This window comes from Stegostoma tigrinum, chromosome 12 (genome assembly GCF_030684315.1).
Source record: "Stegostoma tigrinum isolate sSteTig4 chromosome 12, sSteTig4.hap1, whole genome shotgun sequence".
Classification (NCBI taxonomy): domain Eukaryota; kingdom Metazoa; phylum Chordata; class Chondrichthyes; order Orectolobiformes; family Stegostomatidae; genus Stegostoma; species Stegostoma tigrinum.
Window position 1 is genome coordinate 32,930,878 of NC_081365.1, and position 21,754 is coordinate 32,952,631.

At 40.9% G+C, this 21,754-nt stretch overlaps 1 protein-coding gene across 3 annotated transcripts in view; it reads right to left on the reverse strand.

Moving 5' to 3' along the window:
* Positions 1 to 21,754, reverse strand: part of LOC125457270 (suppressor of tumorigenicity 14 protein-like) — a 132,729-nt gene that overhangs the window by 70,813 nt on the left and 40,162 nt on the right. For all 3 annotated transcript variants that reach the window (XM_048541259.2, XM_059650271.1, XM_048541260.2), the window contains 3 exons: positions 17,453 to 17,592; positions 11,429 to 11,526; positions 494 to 597 (listed from right to left, as the gene is read on the reverse strand). In XM_048541259.2, the coding sequence (XP_048397216.1) occupies positions 494 to 597; positions 11,429 to 11,526; positions 17,453 to 17,592 (342 nt within the window). The remainder of the gene's footprint in view (positions 1 to 493; positions 598 to 11,428; positions 11,527 to 17,452; positions 17,593 to 21,754) is intronic.

Here is a 21,754-nt window from a genome sequence, read left to right on the forward strand (position 1 = left end):
GGTCGTAGAGGCAGAAAATCTCACAATCGTTCCAAACTTGGATGTGTGTGTGAAATGTAATAATTATCAAAGTTATGGGCAGAATGGGATTAGTGTAGATAGGTCAGCTCAGACTCAGTAGGCTTAAGGGGTTTTTTTGCTGTATGAATCTATGACTTTCGGGCAGTTCACATCACCTTCTCAAGGGCAATTAGAAATGGGCAATATGTTCTGGTCCAGCCAGGAAGACCACAATGCCTGATTAAAAAATAAATCACCTGCAAACAACCCCACTTCTGATCTTGTGTTGCAGAGATGGTCACTGAGAGTGGGTGGGTATGTGGCAGGCTCGTAATGTTATCTATTTTACATCCTCTCACACCAAAAGCATGACTGTCAGGAACATGTATTATCCAGCCTTAAGTCACACTTAGAACAGGAACATTCAGCAAATGGTTTAATAAACATATTGCTGAACATGGAACAATGCATTTTGACTGTTATGCTCTCATACCGTTTACCATCAATTGAAATCCAGTCTTTTTCACAGTTTGGCTGTAAGCCTTCCAATCTCAGGGTTGGAAACTGGATCCGGAGTCTCAGCTTCGGGTTTGGTACCTAAGCACAAAACAAAAATCTTAGCAAATACTTATAATCTGCACAGTCTCTACTTTAACACTAAATTAAATTTAATGTGCTTTAGTGATGCAAGCCTTAAGATCCCATTGGTCTATATTTACTATCTGACATTGTGTCAGTGATATTGATCTGATGGTATTATTTCTTTTCTAATATCCAAGTTGCAATGTCCAAAGCCATGAGATTAGAGATTGTGGCTGGATACATTGCTGATGCAGCTGGCACGTAGCTTTTCTTGGGAGTTGAGTTATGAATTGCAGTATCTGTTCTGAATCTATCCCTTTTAACATAGTAGTGGTGCCGCGTAGCACAGAATCATAAATTGCTATGGTGCAGAAGGCAGCTATTTGGCCCATCATGACTGCGTCAGCTCTCCAAATGAGCACTGTGTCAGTGCCATTCTCATGCTTTTTTTTTGGACAACACATTAATTTCTATTTAATTGGTTAATGTCCTCTTCAGTGCCTAAATTGAACCTGCCTGTACCACACTTCCAGGCAGTATATTAAAGACCTGAAATATTCACTGTGTGACAAAGTTTCTTCTCATTTCATATTTACTCCATTTGCAAATCACTTTAAATCAGAGTCAGCCATTCTTCATTTCCCACAGGAGCAGTTTCCCATGGTCCAATCTGTCCATATCTCTCTGATTTCAGAAAACTTCAATCAAATCTCTTCTTAACTTTCTTCTCTCCAAGGAAATCTGTCCAACTTCACCATACCTACAGCCATTCTTGTAAGTACTTTCTGCACTTAAATGGATGTGCCTCAGTTCGAAGAGGTTCTCATTTAAGGAGACAGATCAGTTGGAGCCGTGACCTAAATCTATCAGTTGCAAGACAGCATGTGACTGCAGTTGAGTGAATGATAGAGCCCCTATAGTGTTAATGAATAAAACTGTTTACACTGTTGGATTTATGATAGGTAGAATAAACACATTAAGGCAATTTGTTAGTTTTGACTTCAGAACAGAAGATTAAATGTTTTAATTCAAAAGAGCCTAGAGATCTGTTCAGAAGATAGAATAATTATTTTAACAGGAAAATCAAGTCAACTCAGGGGAACGAATCACCCTGGCAGAAATGGCTTCTTGTCTTTGCAGCATGATGAAGGGTCTAGGCCCGAAACATCAGCTTTTGTGCTCCTAAGATGCTGCTTAGCCTGCTGTGTTTATCCAGCTCCACACTTTGTTATCTCAGAGTTTGGATGGAAATCTTCAAGTTGTTAGAACTGAGAAAGATAAAGTCATCAGAATTATGAGAGTTTCATGCCAGCAGACTGACAAAGGAAACATTAACACTTTCTCCACTTTTTAAAATTAGAAAGCTGTCAAAATTCAGTTCAGTGAAGATTTTCAAAGAAATCTGAGATAGCAGTGATATTTCTCTGGGATTGAGCCTCTATGACAGATGATGTTGGGAAACAGAGAATCTCACTGGTGTGTTTTCTACAGTGATTCTCCTAGTCTGTTCTGATTTTGCTCACTCTGCTCTAATTCTGCTCATTCTGCTGTATTTGTTATCAGTGATTGTTCAGCTCTGTGACATTATTACAAGGTTGCTCTAGGCTTCTACTACCCTTACACAACAATCACCATTAGTAAAACAAGCTCTTTTCCATGTTTATTTATTGATTGGAATTATATTTTACCAACAGCCATGAAAGGATTTGAACTAGCATCTCCAAAGCATCAGTCCAAGCCCTTGGATGATTAGTCCAGTGCTATTAATGCATAAGCTCCTATTCCTTCGCTGTTACTATTCCTACATATGCATATTATTTAAATCTCGTTGCCATAGAAATAAAAAGCTTTCCATCAATCTCTTCACCATATGTTGCCGAGTGCTTATCTCAAAATCGCTACAATATTTCAAAGTCATTTTATGCTTAGTTTGCTGAAACTGCGCAAAATATTCAGACATATTATTCCACCATGATCTATTTGAAGTATACTAGGTTACCTGTTTGGGATGGATCTAAAAAGGATGCTTAAAGAAAGGGTAAGTGAAATTCTGTGGAAGGTCATCAGTAAGGCAAAAATGGCAAAGCATCCAGTGGAAAACAAATTGAGTCATTGCGCTGCAGATCCAAAAACTGTCAGACTGAATAGTTAGTCTTGTATTTTCTTTCATTAACATTGAAAATGTGAAGACAGCACTTTCCTTTATGAAATGGAATAAATGAAGTATCACAAAAGAGAGATCTGTCCTGTGCGCTGGCATGTTTGTCAAATGCCCTTCTATAATTTGTACTCTCTTAGTTGTTGTACACAGATACAATTATTGACTCAATGTTTTTAATCCATCTTTTATTTCTGCTGGTGAGGTACATGAAAGAAGTAGATTCTAGAAATGGACTGGCCAGTCTATTACTGAGGTGATTCATTATATAATGCAATTCTAGAAAATTCTGTTGTCAGTGTAAAAAGCACAAAGCATACCAATTTAACAGAGGAACAGTCTGTATTTGAACTGTACAAGTATTGATCATTCTGTTAAATTCAGAGCACTTTAGTTTAGGCATCTTCAACATGTAATGATATCCTGACTAAAGACAAGAGATAACAAGGTGTAGAGCTGGATGAACACAGCAGGCCAAGCAGCATCTTAGGAGCAGGAAAGCTGACGTTTCCGGCCTAGACTCTTCATCAGAAAAAGATTTTGATGAAGCGTTTAGGCCCAAAACATCAGCCTTCTTGCTCCAAAATGCTGCTTGGCCTGCTATGTTCATCCAGCTCTCCACCTTGTTATCTCGGATTCTCCAGCATCTGCAGTTCCTATTATCACCTGACTCAAGACTGCTCAGCATCTCTCGTGGTCTTCAATTCCAAGTAATTTGTTTTAGGGTACAGGGAAACCTCATCTCATGAGAAAACAAGGGAGTGCTCACCCAACTGCACAGAGGTTGCTACTGGAAACTTCATACCACTTTACACCAACCCTGCAGACCACTCTAAAATCCACTTCCTAGGTTATTATAGTGCTGCTGCCAGTGAGGCAAGTGATGTTATGTTGATGTCTTCAATTGTGTGGGGTCATGATCAATGTAAAAAGGTCAAGTTGAGATATATTGCTATAGTCTAAAGACCATTTTAACTTGGGAACATGTTGCTATTACAAGAGGTCTGGCCCCAGAGACAGATAAAGTGTAAAGTCTGATCAACTAACATAACTGATAACCTAAATTTTTTTGCACTAACTTTAATAAAATAGAAGAATGAATGCCAGAGAGGTTGAGTTAGAATGGTTTCCCTGCATCAGATAATATGCAGGCATTTTCCCAGTTTAAGTGCCTGGATTAACCTGGTGGGAACATTCACTTCCAAGTGACTGCGATCCTCCAGAACGTGGGAGTGATTTTCTTCTAATTTAGATGTGTACCCACATGGCTGGGGGTGTATCTCAGGTGCTCACCAATAAGGCAAATCCTTAAATCCTCCAGACTTTCAGCCCAGAAACCTTCAAATGGCAGCTCATCAATCCAATGTGTACCAGATTTAGACTCTGAAGTGAGCTCCATTGCTGCTAGTTGCCAGGCATTCTGTTCAATAGGTCTGCTGTTGGATGCACAAATCAGGCCTCTTCTTGGAATGCATGGGATTAAAGCAGCATAGGACCCAGCGCATTCATGCCCTGATCTAAGTTTGGCTATTGCACCACTTTCTCATTGGACTTACAGCAGAACAGTGCTGGATGGACTTCAGGCTATTTGCGTAATTACATTTGCAGCAATTAATTTCTCCGACTGGACACAAAGTACGTACCTAGAGTCATAACCTTCTTAAATATTGAATAAAATACCTATGTAAAAACAGTTGTGGAGTTAAAACTAATGTTAGTTCACAATCTCCAAAATGATCTCTTAAGGTATTAAGTGTCTGAGACCAATACTGCATTCCAGGTTACAGTGCATTGGTCAAATTACAGCTATTCAAAGAAAATTAATTCCATCTGGGAAAACTACAAGACATTATAAAAAAAACCCTTGATGTATTGTCTAATCCTTATGTATCAACAAAGTGATAAGAGACTTTGGCAGGATTTGCAAACAACCACATGAAACAGAAAAGTAGATTTAGAGACAATGCTTTGCTGGTTTTTAGGTCAGTTTTTCAATGTACAGGTTCCGTTCAAAACAACATGAAAATTATATCAAGGAAACTTGCAGATAACAACAGTCACCCTTAATTTTCTATTATTTCTTCATCCTATGTGACTTTGACAAGTCCAATGTCCAAATTGGATGTACAGTATCTACAGGGCTTCCTGGACTAGTTCTGTATCTTTGAGACTTTAAATGAAACTATCTCCTCTGAATCTATAGTTGTGCTGCATAGTCAGTTACCAGTCAAGGTGCTTATGCCAGATGTGGGTTCCTTTTTAAAAAATACTGTTTCAGTAAAAGAGTTTAAGGAAAGAATTGTAGGTCAAAACAAGTCACAAGCCAAAAACTTAATGATGTCACTTCCTGTTCCTTGTAATATAGGAAATGTTCCCTACCCAAGCATTCTCGAGTGAAACAATTGCTTTACTGTACCCAAGCAACAGACTTCAAGCCCTAACCACAGAAGAGTATCTGTTGAATCAACACTCAAATTTGTTAGTTAGCACTGAATTAAATGCCTGAACCTGAAGACGTTTGCTACCCCCAAGCATTCTACAATCTCACAGGCAGTCACTGTCACCAGCTGCTCCAACTCCCAGTTGTCACAACAGAAAACAGAAACTGTTTTCACTAGAATCAACTAGAAACAACTGTTCCAATGCTGAGGTACAATGATATCACTGATGAAGACATCTTGCAATGTGTTGTCAAGCAAGTTAGGACTTCGAGCTACCCTTATGCACCAGTGACAAGAAAATCAATTCCTATGGGCGTCAAAACTTCTGATAGATTCATTTATGATCTGTCTGGAAAATCATGCATATCATAACCAATTCTTTAACTTGTTTAGTTCAGTATTCCTTACAAACACTACTCCGGTTAATGTGGTCCATAATCTAATTGCTCATGTTTGACCTGTACAGCACACTCTTGCTTTCCTCAGATTAGCTTTAATTCCTTGTTAGCTTGTATGGAAATGCTACAACATTTCGTTCCTAAACTCCTTAGGGATAATGACTCATCGCTTTGGACAAGATGCCATCTTGAGCAATCACTTCATCTCTGTATGTGAAATACTCCAGACAATGATGAGAATCTAGTACAATTGCGAGGCAGAGCTCATTAAATTAACCTGAGATTACCAGGAAAAGATACAATTGAACATGTTTTAAGTAAAGTAGGTCGCAACGTGACAGTGAAAGGAATTCACGGAGGTCCTGACGAGGTGAGAGCTGTATCAGAGTTGCGACAACCAATACTGAAAGCAATACAATGATTTGTTGGATCTATTGATTATTTCCTGATTTGTCATCAGAGTGTGAACCTCTCTGCAAGCTCACTGTGAAGGATGTGCATTGGCATTGTGGCATTGACCACGCAACTGTTTTCACTAGAATCAACTGTTCCAGTGCTGAGGTACAATGATATCATTGATGAAGAAATCTTGCAATGTGTTGTCAGCAAGTTAGGACTTCGAGCTACCCTTATGCAACAAACAAACAAGTTTCAGTTGCATCTGCATTATTAACACAAACTGACTATCACAATGATAAACAGTGCTTGGCTATTTGCTTTGCTTGTGAGCATTTTAATCAATACCTGTTTGGGAACGACAACGTGACAGTGGAGTGAGGGTTACTAATTCAAGTTTCAATCTTGTTTCAGCTGACATGAATGGATTTTGTTTACTATCTATCATCTGGAACTAAAGGTCTTCATTTTTTTTCCACTGCATTCAGCTCTTGGCTTCAAGTGTTCTCTTGGCATGATATCTTTTTATCATAAAGCCTGAACCTCACTCTTGAGGGTTTCAGTTATGTATCATCGTCCTTTGTGAAATAATATAGCATGCAAAGTTCATGATGTTACACAAAGCCTTGGTATATTTGTAGCAATTCATATTTACCTATATTCTCTTCCCACGGTCATCACTTTGACAGTCACAAACTACATATCTCCTTTGGATCAGAGGATATCAACCTGTTGAATGTTGTGAAGTGATTTATCAGAATGATTGGCTGAAATCTCCTCAGCCACCATCTTTGTGGGCTTGTTTTGCTTCTTTCTAATACTTTTGTGCAATGTGATTCAACTTACTGGAGTTAAGGCATTGCTTTCCCCATACTGGACATGTTTCCTTTGCTGGATTTTCATTAAGTGTTTCTTCTTTTTTTCTAATCTGTTACTCTCATTCAGCCTGCAATGCTGTCAGTATAATGCAAAGCATCATCTGTTCCCCCATTAATATGCTCGAGCTGATGATGGACAACATCAGAGCTTCTGCATTTGTCAATAGCTTTCTTGAGAGGACATTTCTCCTCCTTCAGCAGACATGATCTCATGGCAGGGTCTTTCATGCCTCAAACAATTCTCTGTTTTATGACACCATCTATCAGTTACCTAGACACTCAGGATTCAATTAGATGCTTTGTTTCCCTTTCCCCTTTTACTCAGATATTGCACAAACACTGCTGACAAATAAGGCTAATGTGGGGCTCAAAGTGTATTTTGAAAGCCCACAAAACCTCTTCTGCCTGGCTTGTCTGATCCTCAGTGAGATCTAGGCTGCAATGTAGCATGTACACTCTTGCTGCAGCACTGACAGCAGTATTGCAAATCTTAAGTACTTAACTTATTTAATTAATTTTGTTGTTACTTTATACTTTTTCCACAGAGGCTCATACCTCCTTACATTTCCAGAGCAACATTTTGACTCACCCAGTAACACAAAGACACAGACTTTGTTTTGTTTTTACTTTTTCCTTGCTTCTTATTTCAGTAGCTGCGTCCACACATTTCCAGCTGTCATCTCTCTGAAATGTTACAAGTGATGTGTGTCTAATGGCTGCACAGACTGTACACTAAGGCACTTATGGTACAGGTAGAAGTCACGTGACTGTGGTAAGACAGCCAGTACATCATAGGCACAAGAACAGAAATTTCTAGAAAAGCTCACCAGATCTGTGGAAAGAAATCCAAGTTACCATTTTGGGTTGAGTGACCCTTCCTCAGAACAGGGTATAATTACTTTTATAGTCTGTGTCTATATGCAGCGAGGTCTAGATTACATTCAAGCAAAAGTGGATATGTGGCAGGTAACAGTCACACCATGCACGTACCAGGTAATGACCATCTTCAACACGACAGAATTTAACCACTCCTTGATATTCAATGACATTGTTAATGCTGAATCCCTCACTATCAACATCCTGGTAGTTACCATTAACCTGAATCTTAACTGCTCCAGTCATACTTATACTATGGCTACAAAAGACGGCTGAAGGGTGGAAATTCTGTGGCAAGTAACCCATTTCCTGAGTAACTTTTTCAAACCCTGTTGACCATTTGTAAGGCACAACTCGGAAGTATGGTGGAGTACTACCCATTTGCCTGGATGAGTGCAAAGTCTACAACTCAAAGGTTTTCAATATCAATCAGGACATTTGTCAGAATGCAAATCATTAGACTAAGTATTCACTCCCTCCAACACCAATGCAGAGTGGCAGCAGTGTGTACAACTTCCATTACCAAGCTTCCTTCATCAGCACCTTCTAAACCTGAAACTTTATCATCTGGAAGAAGGTGATTAGGAATGTGGCTGCACATCATTCCAACATGAACTTACCATTCCTTCACTGTCGCTGGGTCAAATACCTGGATGCACCTCTCTAACAGTGCTGAGGGTGTGCCATATATAACGGCAAAGGTTCAAGGTGTCAGCTCACCACAATCCTCAAGAGTAATTAGGAATGGGCAATTAATACTGGCCTAGCCAATGATGTTCAGAACCCAGAAATGAATTTTTAAAATGTAGCAATGAGTACAAAAGCTAATTTTAGATTGAACTCTTTCGTACAGCAACCAAAAGACATTTATCCCATTAGCTTGGAATGGCCCGGAATCTCGCTCATCTGCAGCAAAAAAGAATACTTGAATGATTGATGCAATCAGTTTTTCTTAGAGTAAGGTTTTCAAAATTACTCACATGAAATGGAATGTATGTATATATTATATAAATCATGAGAACTAGAGATGTCTCCTTTTGATTATCCTGCCAATTTCCCTGAACCAAGTCTCTTATCAACTCCCCTGAAAGCATTTGATTCTTTGCAATGTCCCAATGGCACCCTGTCCAAGTGGTGAAGTTCAACATATAAATATAAACAGCCAGCTTAATCTATTGAGGACATGCCTAGTAGTGACCAGAGATAATTCTACCCCAACTTGGATAAAAGAAAGTTTGATTTTAACAGTTCAGACAAATATTTTTGTGCTATTGTGTAGTTTTTAAAGAGGTCCCAACATCTCCGTTAAAAGAATGTTGCTCATAATTTTTTTTTGAGCAGATTTGTAGCTCACAAACCAACAATCACCCTGCGACAGCTACTGATTATCATAAAGAGTCCCATACCCATAACCAATAAAACTAATGTAATATACCAAGTACTATGTAAGGACTGTGAGAAATATTACATAGGCCAAACTAGAAGAAAACTGACAATAAGGATACACGAACACCAACAAACCACTGACAGACATGACCAATTCTCACTGGTCTCAATACATGTGGACAAAGAAGAACACAAATTTGACTGGGACAACACATCCATAATAGCACAAGCCAAACAGAGACATGCCAGGGAATTCCTGGAGGCCTGGCATTCCAACGGAAATTCCATCAACAAACACATTGAACTGGACCCGAAATATAAATCACTCAAAAACAGAACCAGAAGTAATGCCAACCAGCCCAGCAAACGGAGGCTTATAAATAACAAGTGGGACAGAACATCAATGCTTCATCAGAGCCACACTGACGATATTACCTTGCAGAACGATGAACGTCTGCAATCAAACAGTGGCTTGGTGAGCAAATTTACAACCTAATGCTTCTCACATTTTTAGCCTTTATAACAATGATTAATAAAGTACTGACATTATTCAGTCATGATGCAGTTTTCTAGTAAATCAATTTTGTTAATGTAGAATTTCTAACCACTTATTGAACTGGCACTGTATCATGCTTCACATCTGCTGTAGTTGGTTGGTTCGTCGAGCTGGTTCATTGTTGTTCCGCAGACATTTCATTACCATGATGTTACCCAGCAGCAGTACAGCCTCCGATGAAGCGCCATTGTGTTTTCCCACCTGGTTTTTAAACTCTGGAATCCGTTGAGCTGGATTACCTCACTTCCAGTTTTCCTTTGTAGTGGAGTGTATATGGGGTCGAGCTCTATGTGTTTGTTGATGACTTTCTTTGTGAAGCTCCAAGCTTCTAGGAATTCCCATGCTTGCCTCTGCTTTCTTGACCCAGGGTCTTGGCGTTGTCCCAGTCGAATTGGTGGTTCTCCTTATCCATGCGGGTAGAGATGAGTGAATATTGGTCATGACTTTTTGCAGAAAACTGGTGTGTGTGTACCCTTGTTGTTAATTTCCTTCCTGTTTGTTCAATGTAATATTGTCACAGTCTCTGCAGGGAACCTTATATATGATATTGGTCCTGTCCCTAGTGGATAGTGAATCTTGGTTCTGGTGAGCAGTTGTCGTAGGGTTGATGTGGGTTTGTGTGCCACTTTGATGCTATGACCAACACTCACTAATCTCTATCCACATGGGTAAGGAGAACCACCAATTCGACTAGGACAACATCAAGATCCTGGGACAAGCAAAGCAGAGACAGAGACGAGAGTTCTTAGAAGCCTGGTACTCCATGAAGAAAGCCATCAACAAACACATAGAACTTTACCCCATATACACTCCACTGCAAAGGAAAGAACGAAGTGAGGTAATTCAGTTCAATGGATTCTGGGTATAAAAACCAGGTGGGAAAACACAATGGTGCTTCATCAGAAGCTGCACTGACAATGTTACCCAGTAGGGTAACGAAACATCTGAGAAACAAGAAACCAATCCAGTGAGCCAGCCAACCTCAAAACCTACCATTTGATATTTACTGGCACGCTACATGATCGTCGCAACATTTCACGAGTTAAAGTTTGAAAAACCATGTATAGTATTCTGCACCCACACAACAATTGCAGATAGTGATAACACAGTGTGGAGTGGAAGACCCGGCAGCATCAGAGGAGCAGGAAAGTTGACATTTTAGGTCGGCACCATAAGATTTTCTGAAGAAGGGTCTCGACTTGAAATGTCAACATTCCTGCTCCTCTGATGCTGCCTCACCTGCTGTGCTCCTCCAGCGCCACGCTGTTTATTCTCAGACTCCAGCATCTGCAGTTCTTAATATCTCCAAATGCAGGACAGCGACTTAAACAAAATAGATTCAATACCTAATAAACAGACATAGAAGAAATTTGTATTTGCAATTTCATGTTGCTTGCTGCATGAATCTACAAATGTACAGGTTTTAGTTGGTCAATTCTGAAAGGAAGAATTAGATAAGAGGCAGTTTTGTTGAAATCCAGCAAACCCTTTTATGTTGTATGTGTATCTGAATAGAAGAATTTCATATTTTAGTCTAATTCTAACAAAACAGAAGATTGGAAGATAAGATCAATGTTAGTAAAACCCACACAAAACAGGTGCCTGCCAGTCGAGACACCTTTCAATAATGCAAAAGCAAAAACAAATGCTACAAACCACCAGTTATGATGTTATACAGTAAGGTTATAGTTATTTTGTGGGGTGCCAATTATGCACAATTTGTACATCAATAGTTTATAATTTTAAATTTTACTTACTGTAATTGTCCAGAGGCAGTTGATATTTGGAGGGTAGTTACTGGGATACAATGGAGAGGACAGTGATCCATTATAAGCAGTTATAGTTCCACCACAGGCTGAAAATAAAAAAAGAATAGGAACAAATAACACATTTCATTTATATTGACATGCAAAATAATTTATGCCTATTTTTACCAAAGTATATCAAAATTTCCAAGTTATACTATGATTAAAAGTCTGTGACTAAAGACGAAGTAGTTTTGGTTTTAACTATACGGTTAAAATTCAGAGTAAGTGTCTGTGGGCACAATATCTTGTATGTCCTTGGTGATGAAATCATAAACCCGTTATGTCATGTGTGTTTATAAAGTCACTGGAGAAAAAAATGGAAATTGTCCTTCCCCAATTTCAATCTAAAGGTAGAAGTGACATTTATTAAGAAAATAGGAACAGATGTAGACCATTCAGCCCTTTGAGCTAGTGCCCATTCAATACAAATACAGTTGATCATCCTGCTCAGAACCCCGTTCCTGCTTTCTCCCCATACTGTTTGATCTCTTTGGCTGTAAGAAATATATCTACAGGAGGGTTGCGACCAGGTTCTATTCTAGGGTCAATTCCAAGCCAAAACACAATGGAAGACAAGAGAAACAGCTATTTATAAGTTCAGAAGTGTTCATATGTTGGGTCTTTAAAACTACACACCTGCATGAGATTGCATTCATGAGTAAGAATATTTGTAAGTTGTACATTCATAAATCAAGGACCCTATGCAACTCCTTCTTGAAAACATTCAATGTTTTGGCCTCAAACAATTTTTGTGGCAGGGAATTCCACAGGCTCACCTCTCTGGCTGAATAAATTCCTCCCCCATTTCAGTCCTAAATAGCCTACCCCTATTCTTAGCCTATGACCTCTGGTCCTGGACTTCCCGGTCATCAACAACATCCTTTCAGGATGTTAGAAAAATCCCAGTCACAAAAACAGTTCAATAAACAATCTGAATCATATTTTTCAGAAAACACTCCAGTGACTTTTTTTGCTCTTCTGATATCTTGTTTTTAAATAGTAGTTTGCCTATAAGATGCCAATCCAAGTCACTGCCTTTTTTTCCCTGGACCTATTTGTAAAAAGTAATGACAATCCACAGTACAACCAAAACCCAGGAACAATCGTCCACCTTATAACTCTCACATCCCATATCTAAGGCTCCTAACTCACATTTAGGGCTTTCTTAGAATTATAGATTCATAGAATTTAAATGCCAAAGTACTCAAGATCTCCAGAAATCCATGAATCTCCATAAAGATGCGACTTACTCAGTGACTGTAGACTACTATGATAACAAGGTATAGAGCTAGATGAACACAGCAGGCCAAGCAGCATCAGAAGAGCAAGAAAGCTGACGTTTTGGGCTTAGACCTTTTTCTGAAGAAGGGTCTGTTATCTCAGATTCTCCAGCATCTGCAGTTCCTACTATCACTGTAAACTACTAGGTAGGATGTATTTCCTTCATATAAAAAAAAGTCTCAGTTCCTACAATATCGAAAGCAACACTGCATCTAGACTTGGTTTGAGACACACAAGTGACAATCTTTTTCTAATCTGATCAATGCTCAAATTCCTCCAAATACTGAGACTTCAGGTCTGTTTTTTTGGAAAGCTTTTGTTCATTGGAATTGTTTTGAGAGTGTGTTTTTGCTCTTTTCAGGTAATTACATTTAGTTTGGAGGTAATTTTCTACTGCTCTGAGTTACAGTGTTTGTAATCCAGACTTTCCAGCTTTCGACCTTTAGATTAGAGTGGGAATTGTTTATGGAACTTTAACTTGAACCTTAGGTGCAGAATTAGATCACCAACAGCAGGAGTTGCAACTTTCTCATCAGCCACTTGTCACACCACAGTAGTTACAGGTGAGGAGAGGTCCAGATTGCAGGAAGCAATGCATCCACCATAGGTGTGTGACAGTGTAATCTTCACAACTTTAATAAGTTCACAAAATGAAAGAATTAGGAGTATCTTTCTGGAATAAATTGTTTTTTGAGAGGAAAGGGGCAAGGAGAAGCTGTCACAAAGGAATTAAAAGCAACAGACATATTAACCATCCCTCAGAAGAGGAGTCAAAGCAACATAAACAAGCTGCTTCCTGGGAGACAGGTGATTACATTGCTTGGTAACCTGCTGCCTCATGACAAATGGGCAATTAAGACTGCCTGCAGAAGAAATGTCCTGAAGTAAAGGGGTTAATTGTAGGACAGGGTGTTTCAAACTCAGGTGATCAGATGGCTCCCATTGTATCTTCCAGGTCAGATCTCCAGTGGATGGCTTCCACTTTAGGTGTAAAGACCTTGAGTAAGCTCGATTGGCACAGGATAAAAATATCATTGCAACTCACTGGAAAGCTTGCACAAACATGCATGCAGCAGTTTTTGTGTTTGACAAAGAGGAAACCTGTTTGATTGATGAAGAGTGATCTATTGCATATGCAATTAATGACTCCCTGAACCTGTGAGAGGTTGCCAGAATGGCAACATCTGATACCTGCTCATTCTGACCAGCCTCATCAGTTGAAAAGCACACATAATTTTCTCTCTTTAAAGTTTATAGTGTGACATTATTAATGATTCAATAGATTTTTCCATCCCCAACACTGACTACCCCTTAGGAGATCTCAACTCTGCAGTTTGCCTTCCGATCAGAAGTAGCTCTCCTATTCCTTATTACATTCGGTGACAGCTAACACTGAAAAGCACACATAAGAACCAGTCTTGGGCAACACAGCATGCCAGCAGCAAAAACATCAAGGGCTGATTGATGTTGACAGCCAGTAACAAAATATGCCCTCTAGGCAGATCAATTTGTGGGAGACCACCCTCAGGAGGCAGTTGAGGATACTGCATCAGAAGACAATGGCATTTGATGGCTCCCGGAGACTGACCTCCACCAAATAGATTTTCTGCCTAGAGGGCAGTTGCAATTCCTTATTCTTCCTTTGTCCACTATCCTTCCAAGACACTTCACAAGTACTACAGCCAGGTTGCACTGATCCCTGTTCTGATGCTCTTGACAGATGTCTTCTGGGTTTGAGAATATGTGACAGTCCTGCCAATAAATGTTCCAGATGTATTTATGCAGTGGTAGACTCAGCCATTAGGACAGAAAGGACTTTGATTGAGGCAAGGTGAAGAGAAATAAGTCAACATCCCAATTCAATGTCCTTTTTTCTCCATCTCCCCTCTCATGGCTCATCTCCACTTGCTGCTAGCAATAAGTAGGAGAGTATTTTGCCACAAACCATGAGAACGGAGATATGGTTTTATCAATCCAATTTAAGGCCACATTGGTGACGGATTGCAAATACCTATGCTTCACATAGGTATCCACTCTTTCCACAGTCACAGATATCACCCTGAAAGCCTGAAAATTTGTGATGGTCAAGTTAGTAACAAACTCCATCAATCTCTCCAGTGCACAGTGCAGGTTGGAGGCTGACAGAATGCGGCCTTTTCTGCTGCTCCTTCAGAATTGACTTCTCTGTTAATGTATCTCACTTGGGAGAGCACTGTGCTTCCTTCACTTTCGCAGAGCTCTCCACTGCAGTCCCTATCTGCAATTCCAGCTCCTAAACACTTCTCACGTGCGAGGCATCTTGTGACAATCCTCACACCTGCTGATCCCACCGAGGTGTGTGTATATGAGCCAATGACTACTATATGAGCCCTGTAATAAATGTCCTCCTCTGAGAAATCTTCCTCCTTCTCTGCATTACTTTCTACTGGAGGTTTGAAGTCCATGTAGATGATGAAAGATATAAATTAAAATAGTGAAAGTGAGAGTATGCCATGTCATAATTGTGCATGATATCATATTTCAACAGCAGCTGACAGCAAGTTGACAGCATTAGTGTTGTATACTGTGTGGCTGTTGGATATTGCATACTGTTGCCAGGTAAGTTAGAGGTTCTCACTTCTCCATCTCTATTGGCCAGACACACTCAGCTTGCCTCCACTGCGTCTTCCTCCACAACTGCCTGTACAGAAATGGTTAGGAGGCCACCTCTGTTTCTCTACCTTTCCCTGGTGTCCCATGGCCTCTTCTCCGGCAAAGAAAGAGAGAGACTGACGAGTGTAACAAATGGAATGTCTTAATCAGCAGTATTTGTGGGAGCCCCATGAGGAAAAGGCATCATATGGATTTGTCAGGCGGAATATGAGTTGCTGTTCCTGCAACCTTCGGGTGGCATCATTGTGGCACTGCAGGAGGCCCATGATGGACATGTCATCTAGAGAATGGGAGGGGGAGTGGAAATGGTTTGCGACTGGGAGGTGCAGTTGTTTGTTGCGAACTGAGTGGAGGTGTTCTGCAAAGCGGTCCCCAAGCCTCCGCTTGGTTTCCCCAATGTAGAGGAAGCCGCATATTCCGCCTGGGAACCCTGCAGCCATATGGTATCAATGTGGACTTCACCAGTTTCAAAATCTCCCCTTCCCCTACTGCATCCCTAAACCAGCCCAGTTCGTCCCCTCCCCCCACTGCACCACACAACCAGCCCAGCTCTTCCCCCCCCACCCACTGCATCCCAAAACCAGTCCAACCTGTCTCTGCCTCCCTAACCGGTTCTTCCTCTCACCCATCCCTTTCTCCCACCCCAAGCCGCACCCCCAGCTACCTACTAACCTCATCCCACCTCCTTGACCTGTCCGTCTTCCCCGGACCGACCTATCCCCTCCCTACCTCCCCACCTACGCTCTCTCCACCTATCTTCTTTACTCTCCATCTTCAGTCCACCTCCCCCTCTCTCCCTATTTATTCCAGTTCCCTCTCCCCATCCCCCTCTCTGATGAAGGGTCTAGGCCCGAAACGTCAGCTTTTGTGCTCCTGAGATGCTGCTTGGCCTGCTGTGTTCATCCAGCCTCACATTTTATTATCTTGGAATTCTCCAGCATCTGCAGTTCCCATTATCTCAGGATATATCTTGATGTGCAATGCCACTGACCTTTCTTGCCCTGATTAGGTCATTGAACTTCTTGCAGCACCGTATCAAAGGGACAGCGCTATACCCCAGTGCTGAATGATTTCCAATCATGCCTTTTTATTCTCTGTGGCAGGGTCCCTCCTCCCACTAGCAGGAAACAGATTCTGTCTCTGATTTATACAGCTCACAACACCATTTCCAGGTACAATCAGTGAAGCAAGCTATCGCCTTGCAACAACGAGTCCACTGTCACATTTTCTGGGATGCTGAAACACTTATACATTGCTTCAAGTCTCATTCAAGCAGGATTCCTTTAAACATTGAAAATGACTGACTAAAGGCTGTCAGCACAGCTACTTGTCCGAAGTGGTTAGGGATTCTGGAAGTCAGGTACAAGTGTAGCTTAAGAATGTTCTCAAAAATGGCTTGCTGAAACCTCCTGTTCCCCATAGGCTAATGAAACAGTCAACATCAAACCCATTGTCTTCAGGCTGCAGCATTTCCTACACCACTGTGCTATAAATGGTAGAAATCTGAAATATAAACAGGACGTTAGAAATACTCTTCCCGTGAGGGAGAACCTTAGTTCATGTTTCAACTCTGCCACCTTCCTCAGAATTCAAACTTCTGATGATAGGTCATCAATGTGATACATTAACTATGTTTTCCTCTCCAGCTGAGTGTGTCATACTTCGTACCTGAATTTTTACGAGTCTCCTGTGACCGAGTCTTCTGAGCATTTCCTTGAAATCCAAGTACATTAAATTTACTTCTTTTTGTTAAACAAAAATGTAATCACCTTAAATGATTGACAATGGTGAATGTGCAGTAAATCTTTAATACACGTCCTTTTCTTGTGCTGTGCTTACTCACTTGATTCAAAAATATGGGTTGTAAGAGTTTACATTTATCTAACACTAAACTATCTAGTCCATGATTATTCAGTTGATTGTTCTATTGAATTGGTGACATCAACAACATGCCAGTCTGCTGACATAACTTGTACATCCATATAAGATTGTAAGGGGCTTACAAAATTTAACAGCTGGAAAGTCAAAATGTTGACTCACTTGTTGTCTTGATATATTGTACTGTAGCTTCAAATTGATTCATATTTTGGGATTGTGAAAAGAATATAGCCAACATCACATTCCCTGAAGATGTCACAGTGAAGGTCTGCAAGGGAAAGAGTTGGCTGCTGGAACAAATCCTGTCAAATAAAGATACAACGTTGAATATTGTGTAAAGCTGGTTCTAATGTATGGTTAGAGATTAAAGAACTGCTTTCTTCAAAATAATTCCAATTGTCATTTCTAAAGCAATGAAAATAGCCAACTGTTTATGTAATAATATCAAGTCACTTCAAAACTACACAGAAGGAATATGATCAGAAATTACACTGAGGTTTTAGTCCGTTTGAAAGTAAGGTGGGGTCAGCGAAAGTCTCAGGCTTCAGAAGAAAATAATGTCCTGTTTCAAAAGTATTTGATTATTTGGGACTTCATGGTTAACAAATCACTCGTGTATCAAAAGAGATTTTACATTCAACTAAACAATACACTGAAGGATACTGCAATCTTTTTGAAACTATCTCAGCATAAGATAAAGCAAATTAAGTTGCAACATTATGTGTTTATCTGCTCTTCATTAATCCAGCAAAGCCAGCATTCAACAAAGTGCAACTAAATTGTCAGCTGGTATTGATCTGAAATTACTTCAACCTGCTTGATGAGATTGTACTTTGAAAATAGTTTGATGTTTACTGTGCAACCAAATATGAAAATATATAATTCAGTATTGGAACATCAAGATAATTCACCACTTTGAACACAAACAAGACAAACAAATTATTTCAAAACAATTCAAATGCATCAGAACCATTTTCAGACCTCATTAACTTGATGACATACAAAGCCTTCCTCTTAGCTGTGAAGGGAGTTTTGAACAACAATGAGGAAATTATCGGAAATGCATGAGTGAACATCGACATAATTTTATGGAACTGAATCTGCTTAGCAGTCCAATTTATGAATGCGAAACAAACAGTTTTATCAGAAGACTAAGGTGAAAGAACCAAGTTACACTGCAATGAACAAGATAAAAATGTCCAAGAACAAGTATGGTGGACATTGAACATCTGAAATAAAAACATAAAATGCTGGAAATAGCATGTCTGGCATAGACTGAGGAAAGGGAAATTGAGCTAACTTTTCACTTGGATTACCTTTCATCAGAATTGAAAATAGCTAGAAATGCACTGAATTTTAAGCAAGTGATGGGGGAAGAGTGAAAAAAAGCACAAATGGAAATGACTGATATATCACCTTCAAAGGAGGAGGAGGATTCATGTGAGGCATCACTGTCAAAATAGTCAAGCACACTACAAATAGCGCAGAAATACGTACCATGATGGAGCCTGAAGTGAATTTAGAATAGGTGCCACATAGTAACCAGCACTTCACTTTGAACAGCAGGAGGCAGAGCTAGTTATGAGCATCCTCTTTAGAGAAAGGAGGACAGCTCCAAATAAGGTCAGCTGAATACAGCTGCAAAGCCTCATAAGTTACATGCACCATGAGGTAGGCATCAGGGTAGGCAATGACTTAGTGGTATTATTGCTAGACTACTAATCCAGAAGCCCAGCTAATGTTCTGGGGACCCGGGTTCAAATCCCACCACAGGAGATGGTGGAATTTGAATTCAATAATGTACAAAAAGTCTGGAATTAAGAATCTACTGATCACCATGACGCCATTGCTGATTGTTGGAAAAACCCATCTGGTTCACTAATGTCCTTCAGGGAAGGAAATCTGCCACCTCACCTGGTCAGGCCTACATGTGACTCCAGACCCACAGCAATGTGGTGGACTCTCAACTGCCCTCTGAAATAGTCTAGCAAGGCACGCAGTTGTACCAATTGCTACTGAGTCTCAAAGAAACCGGACAGATCATCTGGCATCAACCAAGGCACCAGAAAAGACAATGGTAGAAACAGCCCAGTTGAGCCTGCAAAGTCCTCCTCACTAATATCTGGGGTTTAAGTGCCAAAATTAGGAGAGCTGCTTCACAGACTAGTAAAGCAACTGCCTGACACAGTCACACTCACAGAATCATACCTAACAGACAAAGTCCCAGACACCACCATCACCATCCCTGGATATGTCCTGACCCACCGGCAGGACAGACCCAGCAGAGGTGGTGGCACAGCGGTATATATTCGGGAGGGTGTTGCTCTGCGAGTCCCCAACATTGACTCCAGACCCCATGAAGTCTCATGACTTCAGGTTAAACATGGGCAAGGAAACCTCCTGCTGATTACACATACCATCCTCCCTCAGCTGATGAATCAACACTCCTCAATGTTGAACAATACTTAGAGGAAGCACTGAGGATGGCAAGGGCACAAAATGTACTCTGGGCAGGGGATTTCAATGTCCACCACCAAGAGTGGGTCGGCAGCAGTACTACTGAGCGCTGGTTGAGCCCTAAAGCACATAGTTGCTAGACTGAGCCAGATGGTGAGGGAACCAACAAGAGGGAAAAACATACTTGACCTTATCCTTACTAATCTGCTAACTGCAGTTGCATCTGTCCATGACGATATCAGTAAGAATGACCATCGCATAGTCCTTGTGAAGATGGAGTCCTACCTTCATATTGAGATCAACCTGCAGCATGTTGTGTGGCACTATCACCGTGCTAAATGGGACAGACTTTGCCCAGATCTAGCAACTCAAGACTGGGCATCCATGAGGCACTATGGGCCATCAACAGCAGCATAACTGTACTCCAACGCAATCTGTAACTCATGGCCCAGCATATCCCCTGCTCAACCACTCAACCATCAAGCCAGGGGATCAACCCTGGTTCAATGAAAAGTGCAGGAGGGCATGCCAGGAGCAGAACCAGTCATATCCAAAGATAACGTTTCAACCAAGTGAAGCCACCAAACGGGACTACTTGCATACCAAACAGCAAAATCAGCAAGTGATAGACAGAGCTAAATGATCCCACAACCAACGGATCAGATCTCAGCTCTGCAGTCCTGCCACATCCAGTCGTGAATGGTGGGGGACAATTAAACAACTCACTGGAGGAGGAGGCTCCACAAATATCCCCATCCTCAATGATGGAAGAGCCCTGCGCATCAGTGCAAAAGTTAAGGCTAGAACATTCGCAGCAACTTCAGCCAGAAGTGCCAAGTGGATGATACATCTTGGCCTCCTCCAGCAGTCCCCAGTATTACAGATATCAGTCTTCAGCCAATTTGATTCACTCCATGTGATATCAAAAAACGGTTGGAGACACCGGATACTGTAAATGCAATGGGTCCTGACAACATAACAGCAATAGTACTGAGGGCTTGTGCTCCAGAAATTGCTGTGCCCCTAGCCAAGCTGTTCCAGCAGAGTTACAGCATGGTATCTACCTGGCAATGTGGAAAATTGCTCAAGTATGTCTTGTACACAAGAAGCAAGACAAATCCAACTCAGACAATTACCACCCTATCAGTTTACTCTCGATCATCAGTAAAGTGATGGAAGGTGTCATTAACAGTGCTATCAAACAGTACCTGCTCAGCAATAACCTGCTCAGTGACTCCCAGTTTGGGTTCTGCCAGGGCCACTCAGCTTTTGAGCTCATTGTAGCCTTGTTTCAAACTCGGACAAAAGAGCTGAATTCCAGAGGTGAGGTAAGAGTGATAGCCCTTGACATCAAGGCTGCATTCAACCCTGTGTGGCATCAAAGAGCCTTAGCAAAACTTGAATCAATGGGTATTGGGGACAAACTCTCTGGTGGTTGGAATCATAGCTGACACACAGGAAGATGGTCGTAGTGATGGGAGATCAATCATCTCAGCTCCAGGACATCTCTGCAGGAGTTCCTCAGGGTAGTGTCCTCAGCCCAACCATCTTCATCTGCTTCATAATGAACTTCCCTCCATCAGAAGTTCAGAAGTGGGGATGTTCGCTGATGATTGCACAATGTTCAGCAGCATTTGTGATTCCTCAGATTCTGAATCAGTCCATGTTCGCAAGCAACAAGATCTGGACAATATCCAGGTTTGGGCTGACAAGTGGTAAGTGACATTCGCATCACACAAATGCCAGACTATGACCAGCACCAATAAGAGACAATCTAACCACCATCGCTTGACATTCAAATGATGTTACCATTACTGAATACCCCACTATCAATGTCTTGGGTGTTATCATTGACCAGAACTCAACTGGACTCACCACATTAACAAAGTGGCTACAACAGGAGGCCAGAAGCGGCGAGTAACTCATCTCCTGACTCCTCAAAGTCTGTCTATTATCTACAAGGCACAGTCAGGAGTGTGATGGAATACTCCCCTCTTGCCTGGATGA